The sequence below is a fragment of the Urocitellus parryii genome, chromosome 3, assembly GCF_045843805.1.
Source record: "Urocitellus parryii isolate mUroPar1 chromosome 3, mUroPar1.hap1, whole genome shotgun sequence".
NCBI classification, from domain to species: Eukaryota; Metazoa; Chordata; class Mammalia; order Rodentia; family Sciuridae; genus Urocitellus; species Urocitellus parryii.
Genome location: NC_135533.1, coordinates 4,720,132 through 4,748,051, shown reverse-complemented (window position 1 = coordinate 4,748,051; position 27,920 = coordinate 4,720,132). Strand labels below are relative to the sequence as shown.

The 27,920-nt window shown below is 35.2% G+C and overlaps 1 protein-coding gene across 2 annotated transcripts in view; it reads right to left on the bottom strand.

Annotated features, from left to right (window-relative positions):
- The window catches only part of Kmt2c (lysine methyltransferase 2C), a 269,564-nt gene that overhangs the window by 101,242 nt on the left and 140,402 nt on the right, over positions 1–27,920 (bottom strand). For both annotated transcript variants that reach the window (XM_026413840.2, XM_026413847.2), the window contains exons 8-14: positions 21,757–21,928; positions 19,802–19,916; positions 11,323–11,492; positions 11,062–11,213; positions 9,972–10,088; positions 9,023–9,097; positions 6,767–7,485 (exon numbers count right to left, since the gene is read on the bottom strand). In XM_026413840.2, coding sequence (XP_026269625.2) covers positions 6,767–7,485; positions 9,023–9,097; positions 9,972–10,088; positions 11,062–11,213; positions 11,323–11,492; positions 19,802–19,916; positions 21,757–21,928 — 1,520 coding nt within the window. The remainder of the gene's footprint in view (positions 1–6,766; positions 7,486–9,022; positions 9,098–9,971; positions 10,089–11,061; positions 11,214–11,322; positions 11,493–19,801; positions 19,917–21,756; positions 21,929–27,920) is intronic.

The following is a 27,920-nucleotide window of genomic DNA, read 5'->3' as shown; positions in this document are numbered from 1 at the left end:
AAAGTATGAAAATAGCCATCAGCCTTGGCCTTCAATTATTTCAGAACATAAATGTGGTCAGTACTAGCAATGGTTTCAGCAATGGCTTTAAATATACCTCTTAGGGCACAAGAATGTCTTTAATTTTACACTCCAAAGGACTGGACTTTTTTAATGTTTAAATCAATGGCTTCCTAGTGGTTTGGACAAGTGCTTATTGGACTTTAGCAAGCATGGAATCTTTTTAGAATAAATGTTTTGACTTAAGGTAGAGCCAGAGAGTACACCCCCCAGGTCACAAGGTCTGGGTGGGAAAGGCTCAGTCTTCACACCTCCAGAAGCCTACAAACCTGCAGGGGTTTCCTCAGCTCCCTCTGCTTTCTCAGTTATCCTGTGGTATCCTCTAGTACAGCATGTATCACCCATCCTGCATGTGATGGGCTATTTAGAAACTCTAAAAACATACACAACCATTATGGGGCTTTGAATTTGGGAAGCCTACAAATCATATTTACTGTTACAAGCATGTTACACAGTCAAGGACAGGAGTTGTTTTCACTGGTGAATTCCAGCACAGTCATTCATCAATTCGTTTGATTTAAGGACTACCACTCCAGAGCTGCATATGATACACAATTATACCCTTCTTAGGTATCCATTCTCACAATTATTATCTGCATTATTCTGCAATTCAAGAATTACGAGTATTTAATCATGCCAAGTGCTTTATATGTATCATCATTAAATTCCAACAGAAAACCACATGCTATCCTTCTATAGATGAAGAAATTAAGGCACAGTTTCACAAAGTAACTGGCTAAGCATCACATAGACAATACTGAGAGGATAAGGGTTTGAATCTAATAAGTGAGCTATGAAAATTTTCAGCTGGATGTATTAATCTTTCCAAGTATCAACTGTTAGTAAAAATTTTTGGAAATTTTGATGTAAACAAACATTTCTAAAAAGTTACTTTTTAAAAATATAGCATTGTATTTAAACCAGAATACATGGGGAAATCACCAGTCTCAGCCATGAAGCAGCTGACATGTTCCCCAGGGAAGGTATGTCTGTTCACTAAGGAATCCTTAATAGGTCCTAGGATAATGTATCCAATAGGGTTGGGAAGGTAGCTCAGTAGTAGAGCACCCTGGGTTCATTCAACTCCTAGTTCTTCAAAACAAAAACTCAAAACAAAGCAAAAACCTACTACATACTTCTTTGCTAAGGTATGTGTATTTACAAACTAGGTATTTACCCTTTTAGGTATCCAAGAATGGACAATTAAAACTATCCAGGGAAATTTTCCTTTTCAGAAATATATAATGTCGGTTATAAAGGCCATGTTTTAAAATTCAATCTTTTAATTGAAAATTAGATTGAAATACACTTATTTCATTTAAAATCTGAATATGAAACAACTTACCCAGAACTGAATCTCTCCTCACTCAGACAGTATGATTTACAATCTAGTTTTAATTTTAAAAACAAAAATAAACCTCAAAAAACTTCAGTTCTAGCCGGGCACAGTGGTGTACGCCTATAGTCCCAGCAACTCAGGAGGTTGAGGCAAGAGGATCTCAAGTCCCAGGCCAGCCTCGGAAACTTAGCAAGATCCTGTCCCAAAATAAAAAATAAAAAGGGTTGGGAAGGTAGCTCAGTGGTAGAGCACCCTAGGTTCATTCAACTCCCAGTTCTTCAAAACAAAAACACAAACAAAGCAAAAACCTACTACATCTTTGCTAAGGAATGTGTATTTACAAACCAGAAACAATGTCTACTACTATTAAATAAGCTGCTTATTTGCAATTGTTAACAAAACTATAATCCCCTATAGCTCATCTTTCTCGGGTCCTGTTTTTTTCTCACAGAAACAGATGATGAAACTGATACATTAATTTGAAACAGTTCACCTAAAATGCTATTGCAGTACCCAAGTATGTTATTAACACTCTGGTACATAAGAAGATTACATAAATTCATGAAAAAAAAATAGTTCACAAACGGGAAAGTAGTTATGATCTGCTGAAGTACTACCTTTAGAAACTTACTACATTGAAGAAATCTCACCTTCTTTATGAGAACACCTCATAGTATATAATATCAGAACTTATGCAAATTCCTAAGCTTTCCATATATAATAGATATTACCAAGAAGAAATGGCAGAAAGTAAAGTTCAAAAATAAAGAATTCTTAGAATTTGACTAAAAGTTATAAAAATATATTACCTATGATTCACTTTATAAAATTTTCTTAAAATGTTTACTATAAATCATTTAAAAATTCATAGAATGTTTACAATAGATTTTTCAGGAACACCACAAAAGCAATCAATACATGAGAGGTCTGATATAGATCGCAGCTATGTGGCTTATTATTGTCTCAGAATTTACAAATGAACGGATAAATACAATTGTGAAATGAGACAAATGGAATAGAAGCTGAAATATAAACCAATATGATTTGATATTTTCATTTTTAAAAATTTCCTTCCTGATCTGTAGAGCAGAGAAAGGAGGGGGGGGGCACGCTTATGAACTGAAAAAGAATTTCACGCATAAAGGATTTTGTTGGGATGAACCATACGGCTATATATAATTATAATGCTCAAAAAAGAAAAAAATCTTCCTATTTTCCACCACTTTTTAAAAGAGTTTCTTATGGTATCATATTTCATGCATTGGGGGGAAAATCCAGTAAAACAACAAAAAGCAGTACATTTCTCTAATTCAGGATTCCACTTCCATCCAGGGTTAAGGTCAAAGACAACCTCAGAGTCTGTGTTTGAACTGGTCTAGGGTGGGACCATTACAATGATGATTTAATTGAGAGTGGGGGTATTTGGTGATACTAGAGACTGAACCCAGGGGGACTCTACCACAGAGCTACATCCTCATCCCCAGCAGTTCTATTTTGTTTGTTTGTTGCTTGGTTCTTGAGACAGGGTCTCACTATGTTGCTGAGACAGGCCTTGAACTTGCAATCCTCCTGCCTTGGCCACCCAAGTTGCGGGGATTACAGGCAAATCTCACTGCTCCCAGCATTAAAATGAAGCTGTAAAAGCTGTACAGATTCAGCTTTACTTGCCTAAAGCCAACTTGAATGGGAACCACCATGACTGCCCCTGAGTAATGAGGCTGCTTTCCCTGCAGTTTCCAACACACTATGAAAAAACAAACCATTAGAGTGTTCCATGGAGCTTTGCCACCAGACCCTGGCATCTCCAGCCCCAGCAATGTGCCTGATTATCTATGATGTTATGCGAGTACATTCCAGGTATGAAAAAGTCCTCATTTCTATTCTGCCCTTTCTGTAAGCCTCCTGCCTCTGATTCAAATGGCTGGGATCTACCTGATCTACAGCCACCCAGGACCACATTTTTCTAAAAATCTAATAACTGTACTCCATAATTCTGGATCTGTCCTCCTCTTTCTTCAGCCTCATAGCATCTAGAGACTGTTCTCACACACTGGGATGAAACTGTTCAAGAACAAAAGCTCCCGCATATCACCCCCCCACCTATTGCTGCAGGTAGTAGGACCAATAACCACCTTTTTAACATTAAGATTTACCTATAAAAATACTGAAAAATGATATATTAAAGTCTTCATAAATGCTTAAATTAAATACAACTGGTTTACTAGGACAAATTTGCATGTTATTGATCCCCCTAATTTCCTTGTCCTACTGTCTAATTTTCCCTCATCTTTGTAAAATCCTGTGTATGAAAAGGGGGTTGGGAGGGATCAGAAAACAAAAAGAATCTTATTCTACGAACAAGCATCAGAATAATTTGTTACTATTCCTGTAATCAGGAATACACATTAGAGATATATCCAAAATATCTCAGAAGAAAATAAGCATCAGGATTCTCACTAAATAGCAATGGAAATTTTACATATAAAAGGTAGGACATAAAACACTAAACTACTTGTAAAGGAAAAAATCCTCTGTAGTCTACCCTTTGATAACAAATTCCCAATGCTTCAGATAAAGGTTCTCTTTCCTGTGTCAACCACTCGGATTCAGAAAAGACCCTATGCTGGCTTGTGTGTCTGCAATGTGTATCAGTAACTCAGACAGACACTTATTGTACAACAAATGGTCCAGAAGTGGTCTGGCTTGAAATGTCTCCGATGAGCCAATGGACAAAGTAGAATATTTCAGCTCACTCCTTAAACACAGTGAGATTGTAACAACATTCTTAGCTTATCTTGAATTTATCCAGTATTTCTTCTAATTTCATCCAGAATTTGGTAACTGATGTTTTCATATTTCTCAAAATGCTTTCTCTAAGTAGCCACTAGTCATGTACGGCTACCAAGCACTACTTCTGTGGTGAGTCAAAACGGAGAAGAATTTTAAGTATGAATAAAACACAAGGCAGATTTCAAACAGTTGTCATAAAAAATATATGAAGTATCTTACTCGTTTTTACATTAAGTGCTGAATATTTTGAATATGGTGTTAAAATACATTAAAATTAGTTGTCAGAATATTTAAAATCATACATGTGACTTGCATTATATTTACACTGAATACTGGTTTATCCTTATACTAATTTATACCGCAGATAACATTCAATAATTTAATTACTATCATATCAAACTTTAAATCTGAAAGATTAAATCTTTCAGATTTTGTTTCTAATCAAAGTATTATGCACTTAACTTTTTCTCCAGGAAAGTTCATAATACTACAAAATCAGTAAGATAAATAAAGATCCAACCATCATGAAACAGGATTTAATAGACTAAATTTACCATTCTAGTGAAGACTAAAGAACCGATGACATTCAACAAAGCATGGAAATGCCAGTGATGCCAACAATCAAACACTCAGAAACCAAAGCTTGCATCACAACCATTGTGGTGAAAATCCATCTCATATTTTTAGCCAATCCCTACTGTCAAGAGTTTGTAAGTGAAACAATAAATTAAAGAGGAAATGTAAAAAAAAAAAATTGTATAACAAAATAACGGACTTCAGTATTTCCAATATACAAATGTCACTCCCATTATGTACAGAATATTATGGTCACAGGCTGGGGACGTAGCTCAGTGGTAGAGCATTTGCCTAGAATATTATGGCCCCAGTGCCTCAGCAATGGAAAGGCCATTTTATCTTATTTGATTCATACTCTCCATGGTAACAGCAGTAATGTTAGCAAGTCATGAAGCACCAAGTAAACACTTTTTTTTATATAACGAAAACCAAGATGGGAAAATTAAAAAGCTAAAAGAAGGGAGAACATAACTTTAAAATGCTTATAAGGTTAGCAGCACATGATGGCAGTAGTGATGAGATAGTGTCAACTAAAGTAGACTATTACCAGATGTGGGAACTGAAAGACAATACAACACAACCAACAAGAAATATTAGGATGTGGTTTATAAAAGATGGGATAAGCTGGGAAAAAATACGCACACACAGATACAATTATTTTGGAACATAAGTCAACAGAAAAAATAGTCCTATTATATATTGAATCTGGTTTCCCAGCTGTTACAAAAAGTCTCCACTAAGCAAAGAATTTAGTAAAATTTAACAGAAAAGTTCATGCTGCAGTATCCTTAAAGAATGAAAATATCTGAACTAAAAGTAAATTTAAAATTCAAATTTCTATTGCTAAACTTTTTTCAAAGTCAAAACGTTTTGAAAATAAAAAATTTAAAAAGAATTAGTTTGAGAAGAAAACTCTTAAAACAGAAATTCGTATGAAGAAAAATATTTAGAAAAAAGTACATTTATAAAATTGTTCAGTTACTGCATATGTCTTTACCATACAGAGAAAGCTAAATCCCATGTGACATTTGTCCTGATATAATTTATCTTCAGAGAATAAAATGTAGCTGGGATTCATTTAGAAGAGACTAATTTTCACATTAAAATAAAGCCAGATTTTAAAAAATTAGTTCTGTAACTCAAAAATTAGTTTATCAAGATTAATGTATTACCACCATAAAAGTCAAACTATAATTATTGAAAGCAATTTAAAAAATCAGACTTAAGCCTTCAAATTACTAGTATGACTGAACATATCCCTGTTCGATACTTTCTCAAAAAATTTTCAAAATGACAAGGTAACAACTGTGTAAATCAATAAATAATTCTTAGCTACAGTGTCTACATTTTGCTGGTATCTCACTTAAAAAGTATCCTCACTACTTAAAACAACAATGAGAAAGAGTTCCCTTTACTTCTTGAAGAGCAACAATACAATTCAAAGATTTCTCCCATGGAACTAACGAAATAAGTTGTAACTTGAAGAAAGGAAGGAAAGAAAAAAATTCCACAAAAGAGTTAGCAATAAAAACATCAAAATGAGCAACACCCTGGCATGAAAAAACTCCGTCATCAATCTTAATGTTGATGCAGTTCAAGATGCATACACCAAATAATATCAGTAAATAAATATTTTGGGAGAGAATACAAGTGTTAGTTACTGTATACTCAAAACTTCACTGTTACTTAAAGCTCTACCATTACTGTGAACACAGAACTAAAAGTTCGTAAAGTGCTTTGTATGAGAAACCATAACCAAAGAAATCACATTTGCATGTCCCAACTAAACTGAAATTACAAATGTGATCACTTTAGTAATAAAATACAGTTTTCATTAACATCACTTTCTAAATAATGGTGCAAACATATGAGTCAACATCAATCTGAGTTCTACGTGGGGAAAGAAAAAGTAACTCTCCAGAACAAAGCTATACGTGCACTCCGTTATTTTATCTAATTGTTCCAACATCTTTTCTGTCAACATCATTAAAATCATCCTACCTGTTTGGATCTGGGTCTACCAGGAGAAAACTTTCTTTTGGTAATAGCTGGTTTACCCATGCCAATTTTGGGAGTGACTGAGATGTACGTTGTTGGCATGATATTTCCAGCAGAGGAACTGAGGGTCGGTGGGTACCCATGCAGCATGGCATGAGAAGGCAAGTCTGAAGCAAGGGCTGGAGAGGAAGACAAGCTTGCCTTGCTTGTTCCTGCTGATGATGAAAATGCTGCCACAGTCTCAGTTGATAACTTCACAGATTTGTCACCTTGACATGAACCCTCTCTGATACAACTCTCCACTGCAGGAGTCATTTCAAAGTCCATAAACCCAGGGGTAAATTCAGGATTTTCTTTCTGTTCTATTTTTTCTTGTAACCTTTCTATAACCAACTGTTCCTTAGAATTCAATGAAGTACTTTCCTTGCTTGAGGACACTAAGGCTTCTCGTGGACCGGTGATAGATTCAATGACTGAGTTTGGAAGCCTTGGTTCTTCTTTGGACTCCACCATCTTAGATTCCTCTAACAATGGCAGCTCCTTTTGCTGCACAATGGTCTGGTGTGGGAGAACTTCATTGTTCTCTGTCACTTCCATTTTTTCTTCACTTTGATCTTCATCTTGAATATGCATCACTTTGGATGGCATTTCCAATTTTTCACCACCAATTTCATGAGAAATCTCATTTTCCAATTCAGCATTCATTTTATTGTGGGATGACTCTACAAACCAGAACAAGTTATATTAATATACAAATTTATAAATGTCTATGAATTTATAAATATCTGTGAATAGATATGAAATTCTTGGTTATATCACAAATTACATCATAAGGCATTCATCAAAAAAGCAATTATTAAGTTAATAAAAGTGAAAATACACAAGGGCTTGTTGATTAGAATCAATCACAGATCTTGTAAAAATATGGCTAAAATAGGAACCCCATAGCTTAAGGTAATTTCTGGTAAGAACAACCAGAGATTTAATTAAAAATATAATTCTATCATACATAAACAATGTTTTACAATATAAGCACTTACAAAAGGATCAAAATTACATAGGTAAAGTTATCATACATATTTGGCAGCTAGGAAAAAGAAGACCAGTGATATTGTATAACGTATCCAAGGTAAAAGATGAAGACTGGTCTAGAATGTAAAGATATTTTGCAGATAACTTGTTGTAGCAGACTCAAACGAGAAATGAGCACAGACAGAAAAGACTAACCAAGAAGACCCTTTTTTGCTTAGCAGCTGTACCTGCCAAACTACCCAAAACATAGTTTGGATTTTTTTGGGAGGTGGGGTGGGGTGGGGTGGGTGGTGATGCTGAGGACTGAACCCTGGGCCTTGTGCATGCGAGGTAAGCACTCTACCAACTGAGCTCCATCCCCAGCCCTGGATACAATTCTTGTTCTTCCTCATAATCTTAGCAAGTCCATAAAACACATTAAATATTAGAAATACACACAGTTGCTTACTGATAGATTTAAAATCAAAGTACGTGTACTAAGCCTTTAACCCATTTTTTTTCTTTTGTTTTGTTTTGTGTTTTAGTGCTGGGGATTGAACTCAGGGGCACCCAACCACTGAGCCATATCTCCAGGCCTACTGGTATTTTTATTTAGAGACAGGCTCTCACTAAGTTACTTAGCGCCTCACTTTTGCTGAGGCTGGCTTTGAACTTGTGATCCTCCAACCTCAGGCTCCCGAGTTGCTGGGATTAGAGGTGTGCACTAACACACCCAACATAACACAGTCTTTCTTAAGAGTAGAGGTCCCAATTAGCATGAGCCCTAAGAGGTTCTATAAAGTAGGACTGCTGAAAAATAAAAGGCATTTATTCCAAATCCCTTAGAGGTAATTTTTAAATTACAATAATAAAGACACCATCTTCTCATTTACTACTTTGCCAATCATTGACTAAAATTATGTTCCTATACCAAAATAAAATCTCACTTCTCATTCCTGCTTCATTCAGACTCCAGTTGAGCACAGAGAGAAAACATCAAACAACATTGACACTACTAAACAAAACCCTTTAGAGAGAAACAACCCAGTGTCAACTCTTTTCCAAAAGAGAATCACTTAACCAAAAGATGTGGTTACAGTAATACGTACACAGTTATTGCAAAAAACCTCTGTGGGATGATTTATTTTAAAGTTAATTCACTGGACAATTCTTTGAATCTGCATTAGAGCTAACAAAGGGATTATCTTGAAATTTGATCAAATGAAGTAGTTTGAATATACAGCTTACCCGAAATGAGAAGATCATCTGTATCAAGACTTTCTGGAGGATTATTTTTCTGCTGCTCTTCAGTGTGGACTTGAACTGGTACAAATAACATATTATGGAATCTTTAGCAAGGAACCAAAATTTCCCTACCATTGCTCTCTCAACAATAATTGGAACAAGAGTTATCTTACTGTGAAATGTCAATTTCCAATATAAGCACAAGACATACTATTACCAACTAGCATAGGAAAATAAAATTAGAAATCTGGTATGCTGTGTGAGATTTATAATAAATATTTCCTATTATTCTTCACTTACATATTTATGAAGTATAATTTTTAATGAGTGTTGTTAAAGTATACTTAACAAATTAAAAAAAACTAAGGCTTTTTATGTATACACAACCTACATAATTTAATATACGACTTAACAAATACCAAAGAATTTCATTTAAGTCCATGATTTAATTTAATAAGTAATTTTCTAACACAATCTCTCTCATTAATCACAGGTCCTCAATTACAGTAACAGCTATTATCCATACTGCAAAAACATAAAATGTCATTGAAACACCTGCAGTTAAGACTGCTGAGATATTCTAAAACAATAAATTTTTCTTTATCTCAGCATGCAATACCTTAAAATCGGCCATAGATCTAGTTAGCAATTATAATAACTAAAGAAAAAAATAAATTGCTTTTTAATGGAAATCGCCTAATTCATAAAAAGAATATATACTTATTATTAAATCTAGATTATAGCTCAACTATATACATGCCCCTTCTCCTATTAATTTAGGTCAGAGATTATTTTTTCCAAAAAGTTCTTCTCTAAATAATTTCTTCACTGTCCATATCTTGGCTAAGTTTTATGCAGAATGCTCAGATTTTAGTAGACATTCACATATTCAACATACACATACGTCTCTTTCAAAAAATAGAATACATTCCATCATCACAAACATGCTTACCATCTGGAACAATTCCAGGTGTGGATTCCTGATCAGTGACATCTTTATCAACTGCTTGCTCCAGAAATACCATCTGGTGATCTTCGGACCCTTCGATTTCCATTTCATTGTTATAATCTTAACAGAAAATTATTAATTCTTTAGTTTTTAATGAGTTTTTCTGGTTTTTGCTTACTAGGTTAACAAATAACATGTTACAAAAGTAAATTATTACCAGAAATGCCACTAGTTTTTCTTTCTGAATTTGTTTTTGAACCAAATACATATTTTCACTTTTTAAAGCATCAAAATTATAATGTACTAAAAGTAACTGATAAGTATTAATTAAAAGTATATTTTACAGACTTGTGATTGATATAGTTCAGTAGTATACATGGCACTGGGTTTGAACCCCAGCACTAACAAAGAAAAATCTGTATGTACGTACTACACATTGAGATACATACATACACACTTAAGGTAATTGGCATTTTCTTATTTTTAAAGGTAGCCCACCACTGTATGCTGACAGCATGCTGGAAATAAAATTGTAGTGATTAAGATACTTGTATTAACCCCTTCTAGATGATAAAATAGAATCTTCATAAAGGTTGCCAATCATATTGATGAAAATGAAAAACAATCTAGTAAGCAGGTCTATTTCTTTACCTTCTACTAAAAATCTTCTTATTGTGCTTACAATAACAGGATACCATTAAAATATGCTGTACCTGAACAAAATTTGGGGCTCAGGAGATAACTGACATTTATAAAGGATATTATAAAACCAACACTTGTTTTAAAGCAAGACATATTAGATTATGAAGGAAAAAAAAAAAAACTAAGCTTCATGCCCACAGCTCAGGAAATGGTGGCTTAAAAAACAAAACTGAAGAAAAGCACACTAGACCTGGGATCCAACCATGAAGCTATGAAAGAATCTAGATTTTTCTTCAGTCATCCAATTCAGAGATGGCCAAAACAAGCACACTAAAGGTTAAGACAACAACACAGGATCTGATGCAGAGGATCCAATCATTATGATTGGAGTGGCATGTTGGGGACCAGCTAGTACAACATTGTGAAGAAAACCCAGAATTCTTGAGTTCACCTGAAGTGAGTTCTGCCATCTCTGCTCCATCTCCTGGCTGTAAGGGATCCATCTCAGCTTCTAAGTGTTTACAATACATGCAGATATACTCTTCTTTGAGCTGAGAGTCCAGTTCATGTTCTGTTGGCTTGTCACATTCTAAGTGAACCCATCTGCAGTGATAAGTATATTTAAATTAAAATGTCTAATTCAAACTCAAGTTAGTATCTAGGGAAAGGGGAGGCAAAGCATGAACAAAACAAAACAGCTGCTCCTTCTTACCTCTTGCATATATTACAATGGAGCATGTCTTTCTGCAATTCTGGATTGTAGCACTTTCCACAGAAAGGACATAAATTATCCTGCTGTTGGTAACAAGTGTCACATATCAGGCAATTGTGATGCCACTGAGAACTAGATCGTGTGCCACACTCTACACATATTCTGCAATTCTAAACACCAGGAAAAATAAAAACAAAAACAGTATGTTATACATTTGTAATTCCAGTTCAAACGTAAATCTTTGAGAACATGTGGATTAGACATTAAGCTTTAATTTTCACAACATTAATTTAGGGTTTATGCTTCTGAAAAAAGCAATTTGTTTGGTAATGATATCTGATGTAAGTTTGCACTAAAACCTACAAGTAAATTTAAATAGGGGATGGGGACATCCAGGAAAATGTAAATGTGGAAGAAGCAAACTGAGATACGGCAACACAAACTTTGAAAATAAAACATATTCTATACTCAGTAAATAACTTCTGTGGAATAAGCCTGCCCAATCCAATGCTGGACACTAAACCATGCTATTCAACTATACAATTTGCTTCCTGGTAGCTTAGAAACTGAAACCAAAACTCTAACAAAATAGCTACTCCATGTAACTTGCTGCTTAAAATTGTGAAAATAATCACTCCACATCAAAATTTAATGACAGTTCTTCATATTTTCAGAATAAAGAATAGCCCTATTCTAACCAAGGTAAGACTTCCTACGAAGTAGAAGGCCAGCCAAAGCTAAGCCAAAACCTTCCCTGGGCCTATGAGCTAGGCAGGGTACTAAAAATTCTGGGCACAAAGCTGGTAAATTGTGGAACCTTCACCCACCCTAACTTTTCAATCCAAAACATCAATAAAAAGGAACTTTATCTTTTCAAGCTGGTAGTACACTCACTCAAAAACAGATCACCAGGCACGGTGGCACATGCCTGTAATCCCAGTGACTTGAGAAGCTGAGGCAGGAGGATCATGAGGACAAAGCCAGCCTAAGAAACTGGGAGAGACCCTGACTCAAAATCTAAAAAGGGCTGGGGACGTGGCTCAGTAGTAATGGTCCCCTGGTCTCAATCCCTGGTGCCAAAAAATAATGATAATAATAATAACAACATAGTAAAACAAAACCCACAGCAAACCCACAGGTCTATTAGCCTTACAAATTTAAATAGACGAAACTTACTGATGTAAAAATCCTAAACAAAATATCAAACAGATTCAGAAAACAATAAACTATGTCCATGTGGGATATATAAAAGAAATGCAAGGATTTTTAACTATTAGAAATATATATAATAAAGTTTAGCACAGTAGGTCTGAAAAGAAAAAAAATGTTAATTCAACAGATACTAAATAAAATTATTTGGGAAAAAATTAAAACAACTTCCCAATATAAATTCTTGAGAAAATAAAAAATGGGGTGGGATGCTAAAGACACAGCTCAGTCACAGAGCTCTTGTCTAGCATATGCTAGGCCCTAGTTAGATCCTCAGCATGCGGTGCAGGGAAATGGGTGTGAAAGAAAAGCATACTTCAACTCTAAAGGCAACAAATTATTCAATGGGGGAACACAAGAAAAATCCCCACTAAGGCCAGGAACAAAGTAAGGATGCCTGCCATCTCTGCTACTACTTAATATGATTCTGGGGGCCAATGTAAATACTGAAACAAATGACAACAGAGGCCTGACACGAGGAAAAGAAATGTTTTTAATTCTATTTATAAATGACAAATAGTATACTTGGGAAATCCTAGAGAATTTATCAAGATTCAATAAAATAATTCAACAAAATAGCAAGACACAAAATTAATATGCAAAACTTAATAGAATTTGCATTTACAAGTAACCAGTTAAAAGAGATGAGAAAATCCTACATATAGCTGCAACAAAATAGATATTTAAAAATGAACATAAGACGTTAAGTATCTATAATGAAAGAAAATTATAAAACTCACCAAAGACACAAAACTAGACCAGAACAAATACAAGGAAACCCATTGTTCTTGATTAGGAAATCTTATCATCATCTAAATGCCAGTACTCCCTAAATAAATTAACTAATCCTAACCTACATTCCAGAACCCTCACTTGGAAAGGAGGATGCTACATGGAACATTAGATCAAGTGACAAAAAAAAAAAAAAAAATTACATTAGATGCAAATACAGTACTGATGAAAATTCATGAATTTCAAGAGAGTTTTATATTTATGTAAGAATATCCCTATTATTAAGAAATAGTGAAATATATAAAGAGCAGTGAAATACATGTATGTAACTTATTTTCAAACGGTAGACAGGAATTGACTGATAGACAAACAGTAAGATAGAGGTCATGCACAATGGTAATTTTAACAAGTGCTATCAATAGATGAATCTAAATAAATAGCATATGGATATTTTTATTTTTTCATCTTTTAGAGTTTAAAACACTTTCAATTAAAAAAAACTTTTAAAATATACTAGACACAGGCATTCTTGAGAGAGAAATAGGGAAAAGAAACTGACCTGGCAATGACAATATACAACAAGGACCCAGAGAATCACTCTTGCTCTGGCCCAGAAGCAAGCAGCCCCTTCTTGATTGGCATCCCTAAGGGCATACCCTACTTGCCCCAGCATCTCCGGCTTCCACACCACAGAGAAGTCAAGGCAGCCTGCCCTCAAATGTTAGGCACTAAAGACTACAGACAACCATGAAAGAATTTTAATATCAGAGGAAGAGGTCAGCACTCCTAACATTCCACACATAGACTTAGGAGAGTCAAGTAACTTGCCCAAGATCATATACTGAGTAATGAGAAAACTCATAATGATTCTACAGAGTGCCTCCATAGAACAGAATATAAAAATTAAGTATCCAATAGTATTCTTAACAATACAGTATATAATTCTGTCCATCCCAGAGAGAACAGCAAACTGCGACAGAGTACACCAAAAGGAAATCAGATGACAAGCTGAGAGACTGACAAGTTTCTACAGAAATTTTTCAAGATAATGAAAAACATAACCAAAAAAATAATGAATTAAGAGTATGAAACAAGAACTACCCAGTTTTACCAATCATTAAAAAGGCTGTAAAAAATTTCTGAAGTAAAAACCACTCCTCGTCTTCTAAATGGGCCTGAGGAAACACCCATATTGACAAACATGTTCCAGGTGAAACTAATTATTTGTAGAACTACCACAGATAGCTTCTGGAGATAGACCAAATGAATGAACAAAAACAAAGATCCCAAAGTTTTGGGTGGCAGACCCCCACACAGTAATTTTTTTCTTCTATAACAATAAACTCAAATTCTGGGGGAAAAATGTTTCTAGAATATAAAGTAGTCTGAAGGGAACAAATCTCTTCCAGCTGTATAGGATTTCAGAAAATTGATAATTCTTTGTTTTTTCCATATTTTTATTGGTGAATTATAATTATAAATAATGAGCCATTATTTGGAATATAACCAAGACTCAAAAAAAAAAAAAAAAAGGAAGGTGAAGTTTGGGTTAACAGAGGAATCCTTTTTTGCAATAAAAATGTAAGTTTCATGATATGGGTTGCAGTCAAAAAAGGATAAAAAAGGGAAAACAAAACCACCACACTAAACTACCACCCCACCGTACCCACTCCCCCGCTAAAAAAGCTTTATTCAGTCCTTAAATGGATCTGACCAGAGACTGACAGTGGCCTACATGTTCCAGGCAAAATTAGCATTATCTAGTGCAGACAGCACCTGGAAGCAAATCTCAAGAATTAAAACAAGACCCTAAAACTTCCAGGATGAAAAAAGGATTTAAAATGAAGTGTTTTTTTTTTTTTAAAGTAAGATTTTTGGGGGGGGAGGGGGGTGGAAAGTGAAAGAAAATGATTATATAAGTTGAAATATAAATTAACGTTCATAAAATATGACCATGAATCACAAATCAGTACAAGAAGTGAACCGAACAGAAAACAGAAATTAAAAAAACAATTTAAAATTTTTTTTTAAATTTTTTTTTTTGAGAGAGAGAACTTCTTAATATTTATTTTTTAGTTCTCGGCAGACACAACATCTTTGTCTTTGTATGTGGTGCTGAGGATCCAACCTGTGCCGTACTCATGCCAGGCAAGCGCGCTACCGCTTGAGCCACATCCCCAGCCCCTAAAAAAACAATTTTGCCTTAAAATTGCCAAACATTTATATTAAAAACATCAATCTAAATAAAAAGCTCTTTTAAACCTTTCAAAACACACATTTAAAAAAAGATGCAAAGGATCCTAAATTAAAAGATGTTAAAAGATAACACTCAACTGGTGCCTATGTGCCCATAGAAAACAGCCTGTGGGTCGATATAAAGCAAAGTAAAAGCAAAATATCTGGTCCCAGTCACAAGAAAAAAGAAAAACAAGTGTTACATAGATAAAGAGTGATTTTATACTAATAAAAAGCACAGTGTATTAACACTGGTCTGGCCTGTTTGCTAAGTAACAGCCACAAAATAAATGTTTTATTAAAATAGTGAAGGATATAGGGGCCAGGCTGTAGCTCAGTGGTAGAGTGCTTGCCTAGCATGGGTGAGCCACTGGGCTCAATCCTAAGCATCACATTAAAAAAAAAAAAAAGGTATAAAATAAGTTATGATTCTTTTTTAAATAGTGAAGGATACAAAAAATTGATAGGAAAAACTACAGTGGTTAATTTTATCAGTTTTTTGAATCAACCAGCCAAAAAACAAAGTAAAAGGATTTCTTCTAACAATGAAATAATAAATAAATGCTTCACTTTTCAAAAGTCATTATTTCAAGTATTAAAACATTTGTTTTCCAAAAACACATCAGCTAAATTAAATTCTCTGATTAAATGTAATTAAAGTAGAAATTAACAGTACAACCATAAAAAAGAAGGATAAAGCTATTGAGTCAGGTATATATACATACATAGAAGGTTACAAATGCAATTTGAGTGCAACCAAAGTTATAATCAAAGGTAAGTTTATAGTTTTATATATTCTTCCTCCTTATGAAAGAAAACAAATTACAAATAGAGACACTGTGTTAAGATAAAAATAATAAATGTACCAACCCATTAAACAGAATTTTTTCCTTAGCCTGATTATCAAGATAACACATCACCACCTCTCATTCAACCAGGGAGGAAATGGAACTACCCGAGAAAGCAGGCCTTCTTCAGTCTGCAGGCTCCACCTCCCAGGTGGCCACACCTGAGCGCAGGTGCCCAGTGGCTTTTTGAATCCCAGGTGAAATGGCCTCTCTGCTCAAAAGCCCCGCATTCCGATTACTGCCTAAGAGAACTCCCTGAGGACTGCCCTAAAAGGCCCAAACCCAGATTCCAGTTCCAGGTGTCAATCATCTGTCCCCCGTGGACTACATGAAGCACAGGTGCCGGCTCCCTCAATGTCTCCTCCCACCCCGCCCCTGCACCTGCAGCTAGAGTGACCTCCTCACCAGGACTCTCTAGCCTACCTTTCCTGAAAAGACGTTTGAAAAGCAATTAAAAGGCATTCCAAAAAGGCCCAAGAGACCCTGCCCAGACGGGCACAGCACCTCCCTTCCTGCAGGCCATCACACCCTCTCCGGTCCTGCAAGGGAGGGGCAGGGTGGACCCTCCAAGCCAGTGGCAGAGCCATGGGACCCCAGCAGCCAGAGAAGCCTAACCCCGGAAGCAGCCCCAGGCCTGCAATTCCAGGTGCCATCCTCAGCATCCCACTCCACCCCCAAACCCTTGAAAACTGCACCCTGGAGGATGCCAAGAAGGTGACACATGGGCCGGTAAATAGAAACGGAAAGGGAGACCTAGGGGAGATACACCAAGAGCACACTTCTGTGCAAATGGGACAAGAATGGGAGGCTGCAGGGATATCACTGACTCTGGAGATTTCAGAGATCGTGACATTTTTTCATAGAAACACTAATTAAAAATTAATATAATTTAACTGACCTTCAAGATTACTGCAATGCAAGCTGCAATGCCTGCATTTAGCATTTCTATTTATTATTCTGTTAGCCCCAAGTGCTGTCAAAGACAGAAGAAATAAGCAAGTTTTCTATATAGTACTACCAAGGGAAAAGCACTAGGTGTCAGAATGGCACAGGGACATGCACCCAGTAATCAGAATCATAACTCTCAGAGAAAGCAGAAGATTATGGTCCTTGTCAGTATCTACCTACAACAGTTAAGCTGCAAACAGCATACCAGTAAATTATAATGAGGAACTTCTGTATTTGAGAAATAACTGGATTGATACCCCCATTAATTACAGATTTCAGTTGTGCCACCACCGTGAGTCTGTGAACAAAAGCTTTACAGAGTTTAGCAGCATTTCATTAAATTAAATGTTCAAGGACTGCTTTCTGAGGTCTTATTAACCTGAACTAGCAAAGAAGGGCAGGACATCATCAATACTATTTTTATTTTAAAAACAAATACAACAGGCACTCTTCTGGGCTGGGGATGTGGCTCAGTACCACAGCATCTGCCTAGCATATGTGAGGCCCTTGGTCAAATCCTCAGCACCACAAAAAATGAAAAAAGAAAAATTGTCTGTATCATCATTAAAGCCAAAAAAAAAAAAAAGCTTAAGCAATGAACCGGAACTGAGGAAACATCTATCATAGAGGATCTTGGCAATTTAGTTTCAAACCAAAATTAACTGTTAAATAAAATTAATATTTCTTACTTCCTTGTATTTTCTTTGTAAATTCTATTTGACTTTTTAACATTAAGATTATAAATAACTGAAGTCAACGCGGGGGAGGGGAGAGGGACAGTATATGAATCTGGAGTCCTTAGTTTCTTTAGACCTACATTCTAATGAAATGAAAAATATTCTTAATTAGTGTAGGGAGGAAAGCCCTTCTTACACAATTAAGCATATACAGTATGGTGACACAAGGAGAAAATAGTGTATTAGAATGTGATATCTACAGTTTAAGAAAGGATCTACAAATCAGTAAACTTGGACAACTTACTTAACCATTAATCCTCATCAACCTTCATTTTGGAATTTATTCACTGGCCTGTATAAATTTTAAAGGAAACACCTGGGCTACTTTTATGATTAATTTAACTTTCTAGAGAACATTCAAAGAAAGGCCACACTAAATATTGTTTGTAAATATCATCCAAGAATTTTTTTAAAAATTAGTTTTACTAATTTTTGCTGAGAGATCTGAAGGTAAACTTGAACTACTCTTATCTTCTATTTTCACTTTAAGAATTTAAATACTTTATGCTTCTGGGTAGATAACACCCTATAATCTTCTGTTGCTTACCTGGTCCTACACAAAGTATGCCCAAGTCGACAGAACTGTAAGTCTACCCACAGGGACTACAGACAGTAGTGAGAACTCAGTAAATTCCTGGGAAAGCTTAAAGTGACCAGCATGGTATTATCTCAGGGTCATACAAATGCAGATACAAAAAAACAGATGGAAGAAGAAAAAATAATTTACTGACCAAAAGAATAACAAGGAAAACTTAAAAGTAACTATAAACAGATCTTAAAAAGTGCCCCACACAATAGAAGGTCTGGTATTTTCAGCAATAAAAACGTAGGAAAATATCTGAAGATTCTGGCCACATCTCAAAACCAAGAGAAACTTTCGACAATAAAAAAATAAATATCTGAGTCACTAATCATTTATTTAAAACTACCATGGAAGAGAGAGAACCTAAAAGTTGCACATTATGATTCTAAATTCTTAATACACACACACACACACACACACACTAACATAGGTACACTGTACATACAAATTAATTGTAAGGACCCTAAGAGCTAATCAATCAGAATGCAATATCTTTTACCTGGGATTACAAATTAACAGACTATAAAATACATCTGGTTTTTCAGTTTCTTCATGGAGATACACCTATTTCACAGGTGTCTGGGAAGATTGATAAATAATGCAAAACTAGTTTCTTTCATTAAGCACCATACTAATATTAATTGATAAGTTCACAATATTTTTAGTAGCCCCAAACTGTAAACAGCCCAAATCACCAACAAAGATTTAAGTAACAACCTGGTATCTCTACCACTCAGTAATACAAAGGAATCACAACTAATATGTGCAACAAATTGGAAAAGCCTCAAAATAATTACATTGAGCCAAAAAAGCCAGATAAAATGAGAGTATACTACATGATAGCATTTGCACAAAATTGTAGACTATGAACATCGATCTACAGTGAGCAAAAGCACACCAGTTGGGAAAACCAGAGAAGGGTGTGGATAGCCAGGAAGGCGGGTACCCAAGGGCACCAGGGAACTTTTGAAGATGATGAGAAGGTTCATTATATTGAAGATGATGATAGTTTCATGGTATATATATGTGTCAAACTAATACTTTAAATATGTGCAGTTTGTTGTATATAAGTTATACGTCAATGAAGTTTGAAGTATTTTTAAAATAGATTTGAATAGGTATCTGATTTGTCTGCTCTCTATATAAAACATACAGAGGATATTTTCTTAAAAAAATAAATAACTTACTTTGCATTTCCAGCCATTGGTTGGTACTGATTTCATAACTGGTTGAAGACAAAAAGTATGATACCCTTTGTCACACGTATCACACACTAGCATCTTGCTATCTTCTCCCGATTGTCTAAAAAATAAGATAGCATTAATGATGCCTTATCTTTAAACTTATGTTTTATAACATAAGTAATCATGAAAAGGATCAGTCCTAGAAACTGCACAGTTCATAAATACCTCAGTATCTGTTTTTGTCTCTACATAGATAATGATGAGGTAACCCCCAACCATGGGTCCCTAAAGGGCTATCTTTACTTGAAGTTCACCTGCAGTAACTTGCTTTAGTCATTTTAGGACTCCTGTAGAGGAGGAGGGGGAAGGCAAGATGAACAACCTCTCATCTTTGTTGTTGAAATAGCTCATGCCCATTCATTTGTGGGGAAGAATTGTAACTGCTAGGTGATACTGTGTGGAAAGGATCAAATCTTGGCAGCGTGAATGGCAAAGGCACTGTTATATAATGACAGAGGGTCAAATCAGACATATCTGTATTTGTATTCAGACTGCTATTCCCCAGCTGTGCAAACTGAGGCTTCAGTTGAGTTTCACAAATAAAATGGGAATAATGAAAGAATTCTGTGAGAATTAAAATGTCCACTAAGCAATAAATATTAAATGATTATGTACTAAGAAAAATAATCTTGTCATAATTATTGAGAATTATACTTGAAAACCTAAAAGCTTTCTTTAAATATTCTTTTGCCCTAAAAATTGGGTCCCAGCCCTACCACATAATCTCTTGTCTCAATTCTTGGCAGTTAATCACTCTCAGATACTAAATTTAATTCAAGAAGAGGAGAAAAGCAAAAATGAGGAATTTAAGAAGAGTTGAAAGCAGGTCTCCAAATCAAACCTGGGAATAAGTAACAAATAGGAAAAATGGGTAAAAGCTGGCCTCCAGTTACTATTCAGTTCAAAAGACTCTACATATAATATTGCATACTTTACCTCTTCTGCTAGGTGGAAGGATCTTAGAGAATAAGCACTCTCTTTGAGTTTTCTCATTCCTCCCAAAGAAACTGAATACAGATACAAGGTACTGAAAAATGTTTTACTTTTATTTTACCTAATTTTTACCAAAATAAGAGGGTAAGTGGTCAAATTTATTCCATATAACTCTAACATATTGATGCTAACTATCATCAAAATGAGTAACTAATAAAACTGACTATACATGGCAATGCTGGGTATTAATTCCTTCTGGTACCAAAAATACTCAGCCTGTAAACTGCATTCTTAGATTGTTGGTGATGCTGGTAACATCCCTGATTATCTTGCTAATGGGGGGTGTGGGGGTTTCAGAGACTAGAAAAATGACCAAGGATGGAATATAACAAATAGAAGAAGATAACATTTGTTATCTGCCATAACATTTGTTTAAATGCCACACAATACTTCATTTTAGAATTTTGGTAACTAGAATCTACTAAAGGTAATTGTCTTTCAGATAAATATAAAGGTTTTATTAAAACAGTAATCTTAGAAGAAAGTGACCTTTCTGGAAAAGAAATTCAAACACATCACTGATTTTCCTGGCTGAACTCTAGGAAATAATTTCTCTAGTTAGAGCTTCATTTTCCTATTAAATCATCTCCCCAGATCCCCTCAAGAAAAGCTACTTTATTTTTCTAATGCTTAAATTATTAAGATCAGTCTTTTACAAATTGTTGGCATATTTAAGTTAGATTTTTAGACAACCAGGAGAATTTAAATTATTAAAATGTGTTTTGCTTAGGGTTCAAACTAATAGAAATGTTAATAAATATCTAGTTATTTAAGACACAATAAAGTCTGTTTGAATGAATATAGCTGCAATATGAACAACTTTTATCATATTACATAAATCTTTAGCACCTGATAGGGTCTCTCTTAAACTCAATACACACCTTTGAGTTGAAATTAAAACTTACTTGCAGTTCTGGCACACTTTGCACTCAGGACATTGCCAACCTGCACGTTTTAATGGAGTAACCGCTATATCCAGGCACATTCCATGATAGTGCTGACCACAAGTGGTACAAAAGAACTGATCTAAGAGGTCTCCCGGGCTGTCGCACACTGCACAGTTTGCATCTTCCTTTGCTATAATTAACAGTAAAACAATGAAATTGTTGTATAAGAATTTAATACTTTTCTGACTTGACAATTTAAAATCACTTAAAGGGAATTTGCATGGTAAACTTTCAGACACTTGAAGTTATCCACACTGGACTGGCATCTAGTCAGAATGAGGTCTCAATAAAAGCATGGTAGTGTATTTAATCTAGATTTAACCACATTAAATTCAATCATTTAGTTTTGCAATGATTTGTGCCTATATCTTCTTGAGGCCACAAACATTTCTGGATTTTATTTTTCTAATACCAATGATAATGCTGGGCATTTAATTAATGGTCAATATATACTTGCTGCAATGAACTGGACAAGGGGCAGAGGGAATGAACTGAGAGACACTGGTAGTGTAAGAATAAAGATTTTATTGGATTAAATATATTTGAATTTACAAAACCAGATAAAAGACAAAATTAGGTAATGTTGATATGAATTAGATTAAATGCTTCTTAAGCATAAACAAACTACTCAGGTCAAACAAGGGTTTTTTAATATTGAAAAATGTCTTATGTGGGAGAATATAAGCTAAACATAAAAACGGAAGCTACATATTCAAACATGAATGTAATTTTTCATATATTAATTCTATTCTCATCTACATTGATTTCCAGTTGTAAAAGTATTGAAGTCCATATACTTATAGACATTATCTAACCATAAATGCAGACTAAAAGGTGCACTTTCTAACTGTACTTTTACTGTCTAAAATAAAAACAATGTCAAGAAAAAACTGCCCTCCCCAATACACAGTTAAGCCCATGCATATATTACGATAAGAGAAGGAAAATAATGTATTCTAAAATTACTCCATTTTAGGTCATATGACTATGCCTATTTCTAACAACTATCACAAAGTATGAGAGTCTTTTTTGTTGTTGTTTTCCCTTTTGTTGAGTTTGGTCATTCCTATCTGTTCCTCTATTAATTCTATTCTAAAAATCACTTTCACCTTCTCTCTTTCCTAGTTAAGCATCTTCAAACTGAGTGTAAATCTACCCTCTTACATGTTCCAGGAGTCAGAGAACTTTTCCTACAAAGGACTACTTGGTAAATATTTAGGCTTTTAAGCCACAGCAGTCTTCGAATACAGACATTTAAAAACAACAACAACAACAACAACAATCCTTTAAAAATGTATATACCATTCCTAGCTCGAGGTCCTGGAATGTGGTCTGTAGGCTGGACCCTGACATACAGATCCACCATTCTCCTGAAGCTGCTTTAATGTAGCTACAAAGGACTATGTGGTCACTTTTTCAACCAGGCCATTCCTACACTTAGCAACATTTGCATTATTGACCATCTCCTATTCACACCTCCCTTTCCTTGACAACTCTTTCCTGATCTCTCTTTAGGCTTTCAGTATGTCCACCTCATCTTCCTTTTTTGACTGCTGCATCTCTATAACCTCCCTAAATGCTGCAGAGTACCCTAGACTCCACCCTGTTTCTTCCTTTCCAACTCCCTATGGTTTTCCTTTGTGGAAGGACAAAGGAAGGACACCGTGCTCTGTGATTTGCCTACAAATGAAATCTCTCCCATGTCAAAAGAAGGCTACAACTGCCAAATTTGTATTACCAGCCCCAGGCTTCTGTCATTAAACCCAAACCTTTATTTTCAGTCTTACTGGAGCTCAACAGCCAGATGTTCTAAAAATAATGAAATTAAACTTATACCAATGGGTTAAAAGCAGAAACTTCAGTGTCACTGTTGACTATTAACTCCTCTGACCCAGCACACCTGAGAGACACACCAATGCTTATTTACTAAACTTTCCATACCCGACTTTCTGTTCTTATTATTTAGTTCATGTTTTGTCTTAATGATAACAGTTTCTTCAAAATGGAGTCATCCCAATTTAAGGTTCTGACCTCTCTAAAAATTATCTATACATCTAAACCCCACATTTTCAAAAATGTAAAATCTGATTGTCAGGCTCTGTTTACACTAAAAATCATCATTACCTCCTTTTACGCCTTAAAAAAATCATAATTTTATAGGCTGAGCAAAAAAGCACCCCCACACCCCGCCTTCCAGCCAGATCTTGGAACTACCCGCTCTCTCCTGTTGGTGTGAGTAGTCTGTAGTGAGCATGACACAACACTATGTCCCTTTACACATTCTGTTCCCTCTGCTCAGAACTCTGTGTGCCAGGTTACAATGGCACATGCCTGTAATCCCAGCAATTCAAGAGGCTGAGGCAGGAGGATTGCTAGTTCAAAGTCAGGCTCAGCAACTTAGTGAGACCCCATCTCAAAATTTTAAAAAATAAATTAAAAAAAAAAAAAGGTTTGGGGATATATCTCAGAGGTTACAATCCCTAGTACTAAATTATTCAAAAAACAAAAAACGTCCTCAGCCTATTCCAGAGAGGCCTTCAAAACTCTGCTGTAAATACCTGTTTTCACACCTAAATGGTTGTTGTTCCCCCATATGCCTACAAGAAAGTTTTGCTGTACTAGCCATTAAAGACAGCCCAAAGCTGGGAACACTTGAAGGACAGGGATGTTTCTTTTTCCGTTCTTTATCTCCAACTGCCTAGTATAAATTAAATCTTATTAAATGCATTTTATTTAAATGAAGGTCTTCCTTCTACAATCACTTTTAAATAGCTCTTTAATTGTCAGACATTTAAAATAAATCATGGATTTAAAAGGGGAAGTTCACACATGATAGAAGGACATAAGAGGATAAATTATTTTTCTTAATACTAAGAATTATGTACATTTAAAAATTGATCTTTGCCTACTCTAAACTTTTAGAAATTGTGGAAAGCACATGAATAATTATCAGATACTTGGTTTGCCTTATTAATAATTTTGCAGGAACACTGTCTAAAATATTTCCATAAAACTTCCTAGAGTTTGCTACTCCATCACTTCAACTTGCCATGACAGCAACTAGTCATAGCAGCTCCTGAGCAACTGACATACTAGTCCACACTGAGATGTGTAGTGAATATAAAATGCATACAGAATGCAGGCTTAGCAGGAAAAAAAAGTCAAGTGTCTCAAAATTTTTATATTAATTACATGTTGAAATACTAATATTTTTATATATTTGGTTAGATAAAACCTACTATAAAATTTCAAATACTTTTCACTTAATAGCTTGCTTGAATTATATTTCTATTTCACAGAACCATTCTATACTCACAAACCCCATCTGAAACAAGAGTGTTCCCACTTTTTATTTTATAATGATTCCCAGCAATTCCTCAATGACAATCCTGTTGTGTTATTTGACTTCTACAGATTACTGATAATAAACCAAAGAAAAACATCAATGTGATGCATCTAATACAAATATATTTACCATTTGTTACATACATAACAATAACAGAAAAAAGTACTATGTTAAAGTATGAGGTTGGTTCCAACCTACTCCCCAGCCAGGGAACAGGTTATGTGCAGAAATACTAAAACCACTTTTTGGAGGTTATGTATAAGATGATGCAACTATGTAGCTGTCATGTCATGTCAGAAGTATGTGTACATGTACATGCATATACATCTACAAACCAGAGACATTAAAATTGAAGCAATCATCAAACAACTAAGTGAAATTTTTCTATAAGCAGTTGCAAAAGCAGATTGAAAGGTTAGAAGATCATTAGAGAGGGCAAAAGTAAAGCTCAAGTCTCCTTGTCTTCAATGATCACAATCTTTACTACTTATTAATAAATACTGACTACTAAATTGAACTACTCTACTCATCAGTGAAGGTGAAGAACATTGGAACATACACCAAAGTAGGCAGGAAAGTGCCACAAAGGCACAAGATGAAGAAGTTGAAGGAAATAAGGGCACAAGGTTCTTTTGACAAGAGAAAAGTGAAAGAAACAGAAGGATAATCTGTACAGAAAGTCATTTCCTAAGTGACAACTGTGAAAGAGATAAAAGGAAAAAGATAAAAACATTAATCTCAGGTGAGAAAGAAGCTTATCACAGACTGAAACCCACTCAGATTGGAAGGTGCTTGAGAAAGTCAAACAGGCACACAGAATAGAAGCACTGGTAGAGAGCAAGATTTCAGCTGCCATGGGGAAGAAACACCGTCAGGCTAGACCAGCACAGCCTTCTTGTTCCATCAACTCCGCAATACACTCATCATCTGCCAGTTTTGTTCACTGGAAGGACACTGTGCTTCGTGATTTGCCTACAAATGAAATCTCTACATAGAAAAGGTAGATCATAGATGTCATCCAAAGAGATGGGCTCATGCAGGTGGCAGGCAGTTAGGAAAAAAAGGCCAAGGGCTGACAGAACATGGGCAAAACAGAAGAGTATCAGGACTTCAAGAAACACTAGCAAGGGAAGAAAGGCTGGAGTCAAACCTAGTGATGAAGCAAATTCGCTAGAGAGGAGAGAGTGGATTGGGAGACGATATTTCCCACATTTAACCTCTGAAAAGCCTTCTCACTGCAGACAGTAAAATGCAAATTCCTTTAGTCTGTGTTCACCTTGACAAGATCTCTTCTAACCACTTAGCAGGCTACTACAATGACTATTAGGTGTCTGTCCACGAATCATGCCAGGCTCATTCCTCAAAGCCTGTGTAGCAGTTTTCTCCCTGCTTGGAATGTTCTCTCCTTGGTCTTTCGTGGCTGGCTCCTTGCCACCCAACTTGCCTATTATGAAAGTTTATCTGGCTAAATCTCCTAGATGGATATTCAGCATAAACTTTCTAGACATAGTTAGCATATCCTTTGCATCATGATGTTACAAGGATAATGTTGGAGCCATGACCAGCCACTTCTGCAGGAGAGAGCTCCCTAAAAGGAAAACATTGGCTTGCTCACAAATAATCTTTCTAAGGAGAAACCTCATAAATGTTCCATCATCTGCATGAAAATGTTTTTGATAGATTTTTCTATTTTCATAAACAGAAGTGTCAATCTTATTCTTAACTCGGCCAACTATCACAGTACATTTTTCTGCACTTAATCAGCAACGTGAAAAGCGTGCACTCAATAAAAATTATTCTTCTCACATCAAGTCTTAACTAAAGAGTTAAAATAACTATCTTTTGGTAAAGCAATTAATTTATACAAGGCACAATGCTGTGTGATTCCATTAATTACTATCATTTACCAACATAATGACACTGATTCAAGATATCCCCATTTTAAAAACATAAAAGTTAACTATCTTATGCCATGACCCACAATTAAGTAGCTAGCAACAGTTATGAAGGATTTTACAGAGGCAGAAATACACTCTATCTGCAATATTATCTAAATTATATCCTTAAATTAAGACATGTGGCCAGAAATCTGTATATTTAGACTGCATTCTTTAAGATCCCTAAGGAGGGCTGGGTTATGGTTCAGTGGTAGACCACTTGCCTAGCACATGTGAGGCACTGGGTTCGATTCTCAGCACCATATAAAAATTAATTAATTAATTAGTTAGTTAGTTAAAGGTATAGTGTCCATTTACAACCTAAAAAATATGTATATATATTTTTTAAAAATCCATAAGGAATAGAACTTACTCACAATTGGGCACTGGTTTTACACCACTGGCTCAGTTTGAGGGCAGTTGTAGGAAACAGCCCTGCAGGATTTGTTTATACTGCCAGACAGTTAACTTTAAGACAATTTTTCAATATCAAGTGAATCTTGTCATACACACTGAGAATCAGATAAATGTTCTTATTTCCTCCTTTGTGTTAACTTCTAGAAATTTGTGTTTTACATTTAAAGCGAATCCATTTCTTTGGCTGGGGTCCTAGCTCCCTGGTAGAGTGCTCACCTAGCATGTGCAAGACCCTGTGTTGGATCCTCAGCACAACATTAAAATAAATAAATAAAATAAAACGTAGTATCCATGTATAACTTAAATAAATAAATAAATAGACCATTTCTTTTGGGTATCAGGCTCAGCAATACCTTCATAGTTATTTGATTTGTATTTCACATGGCCAAATATGCTTACTTCATGTTAGTTTTATTTTATTG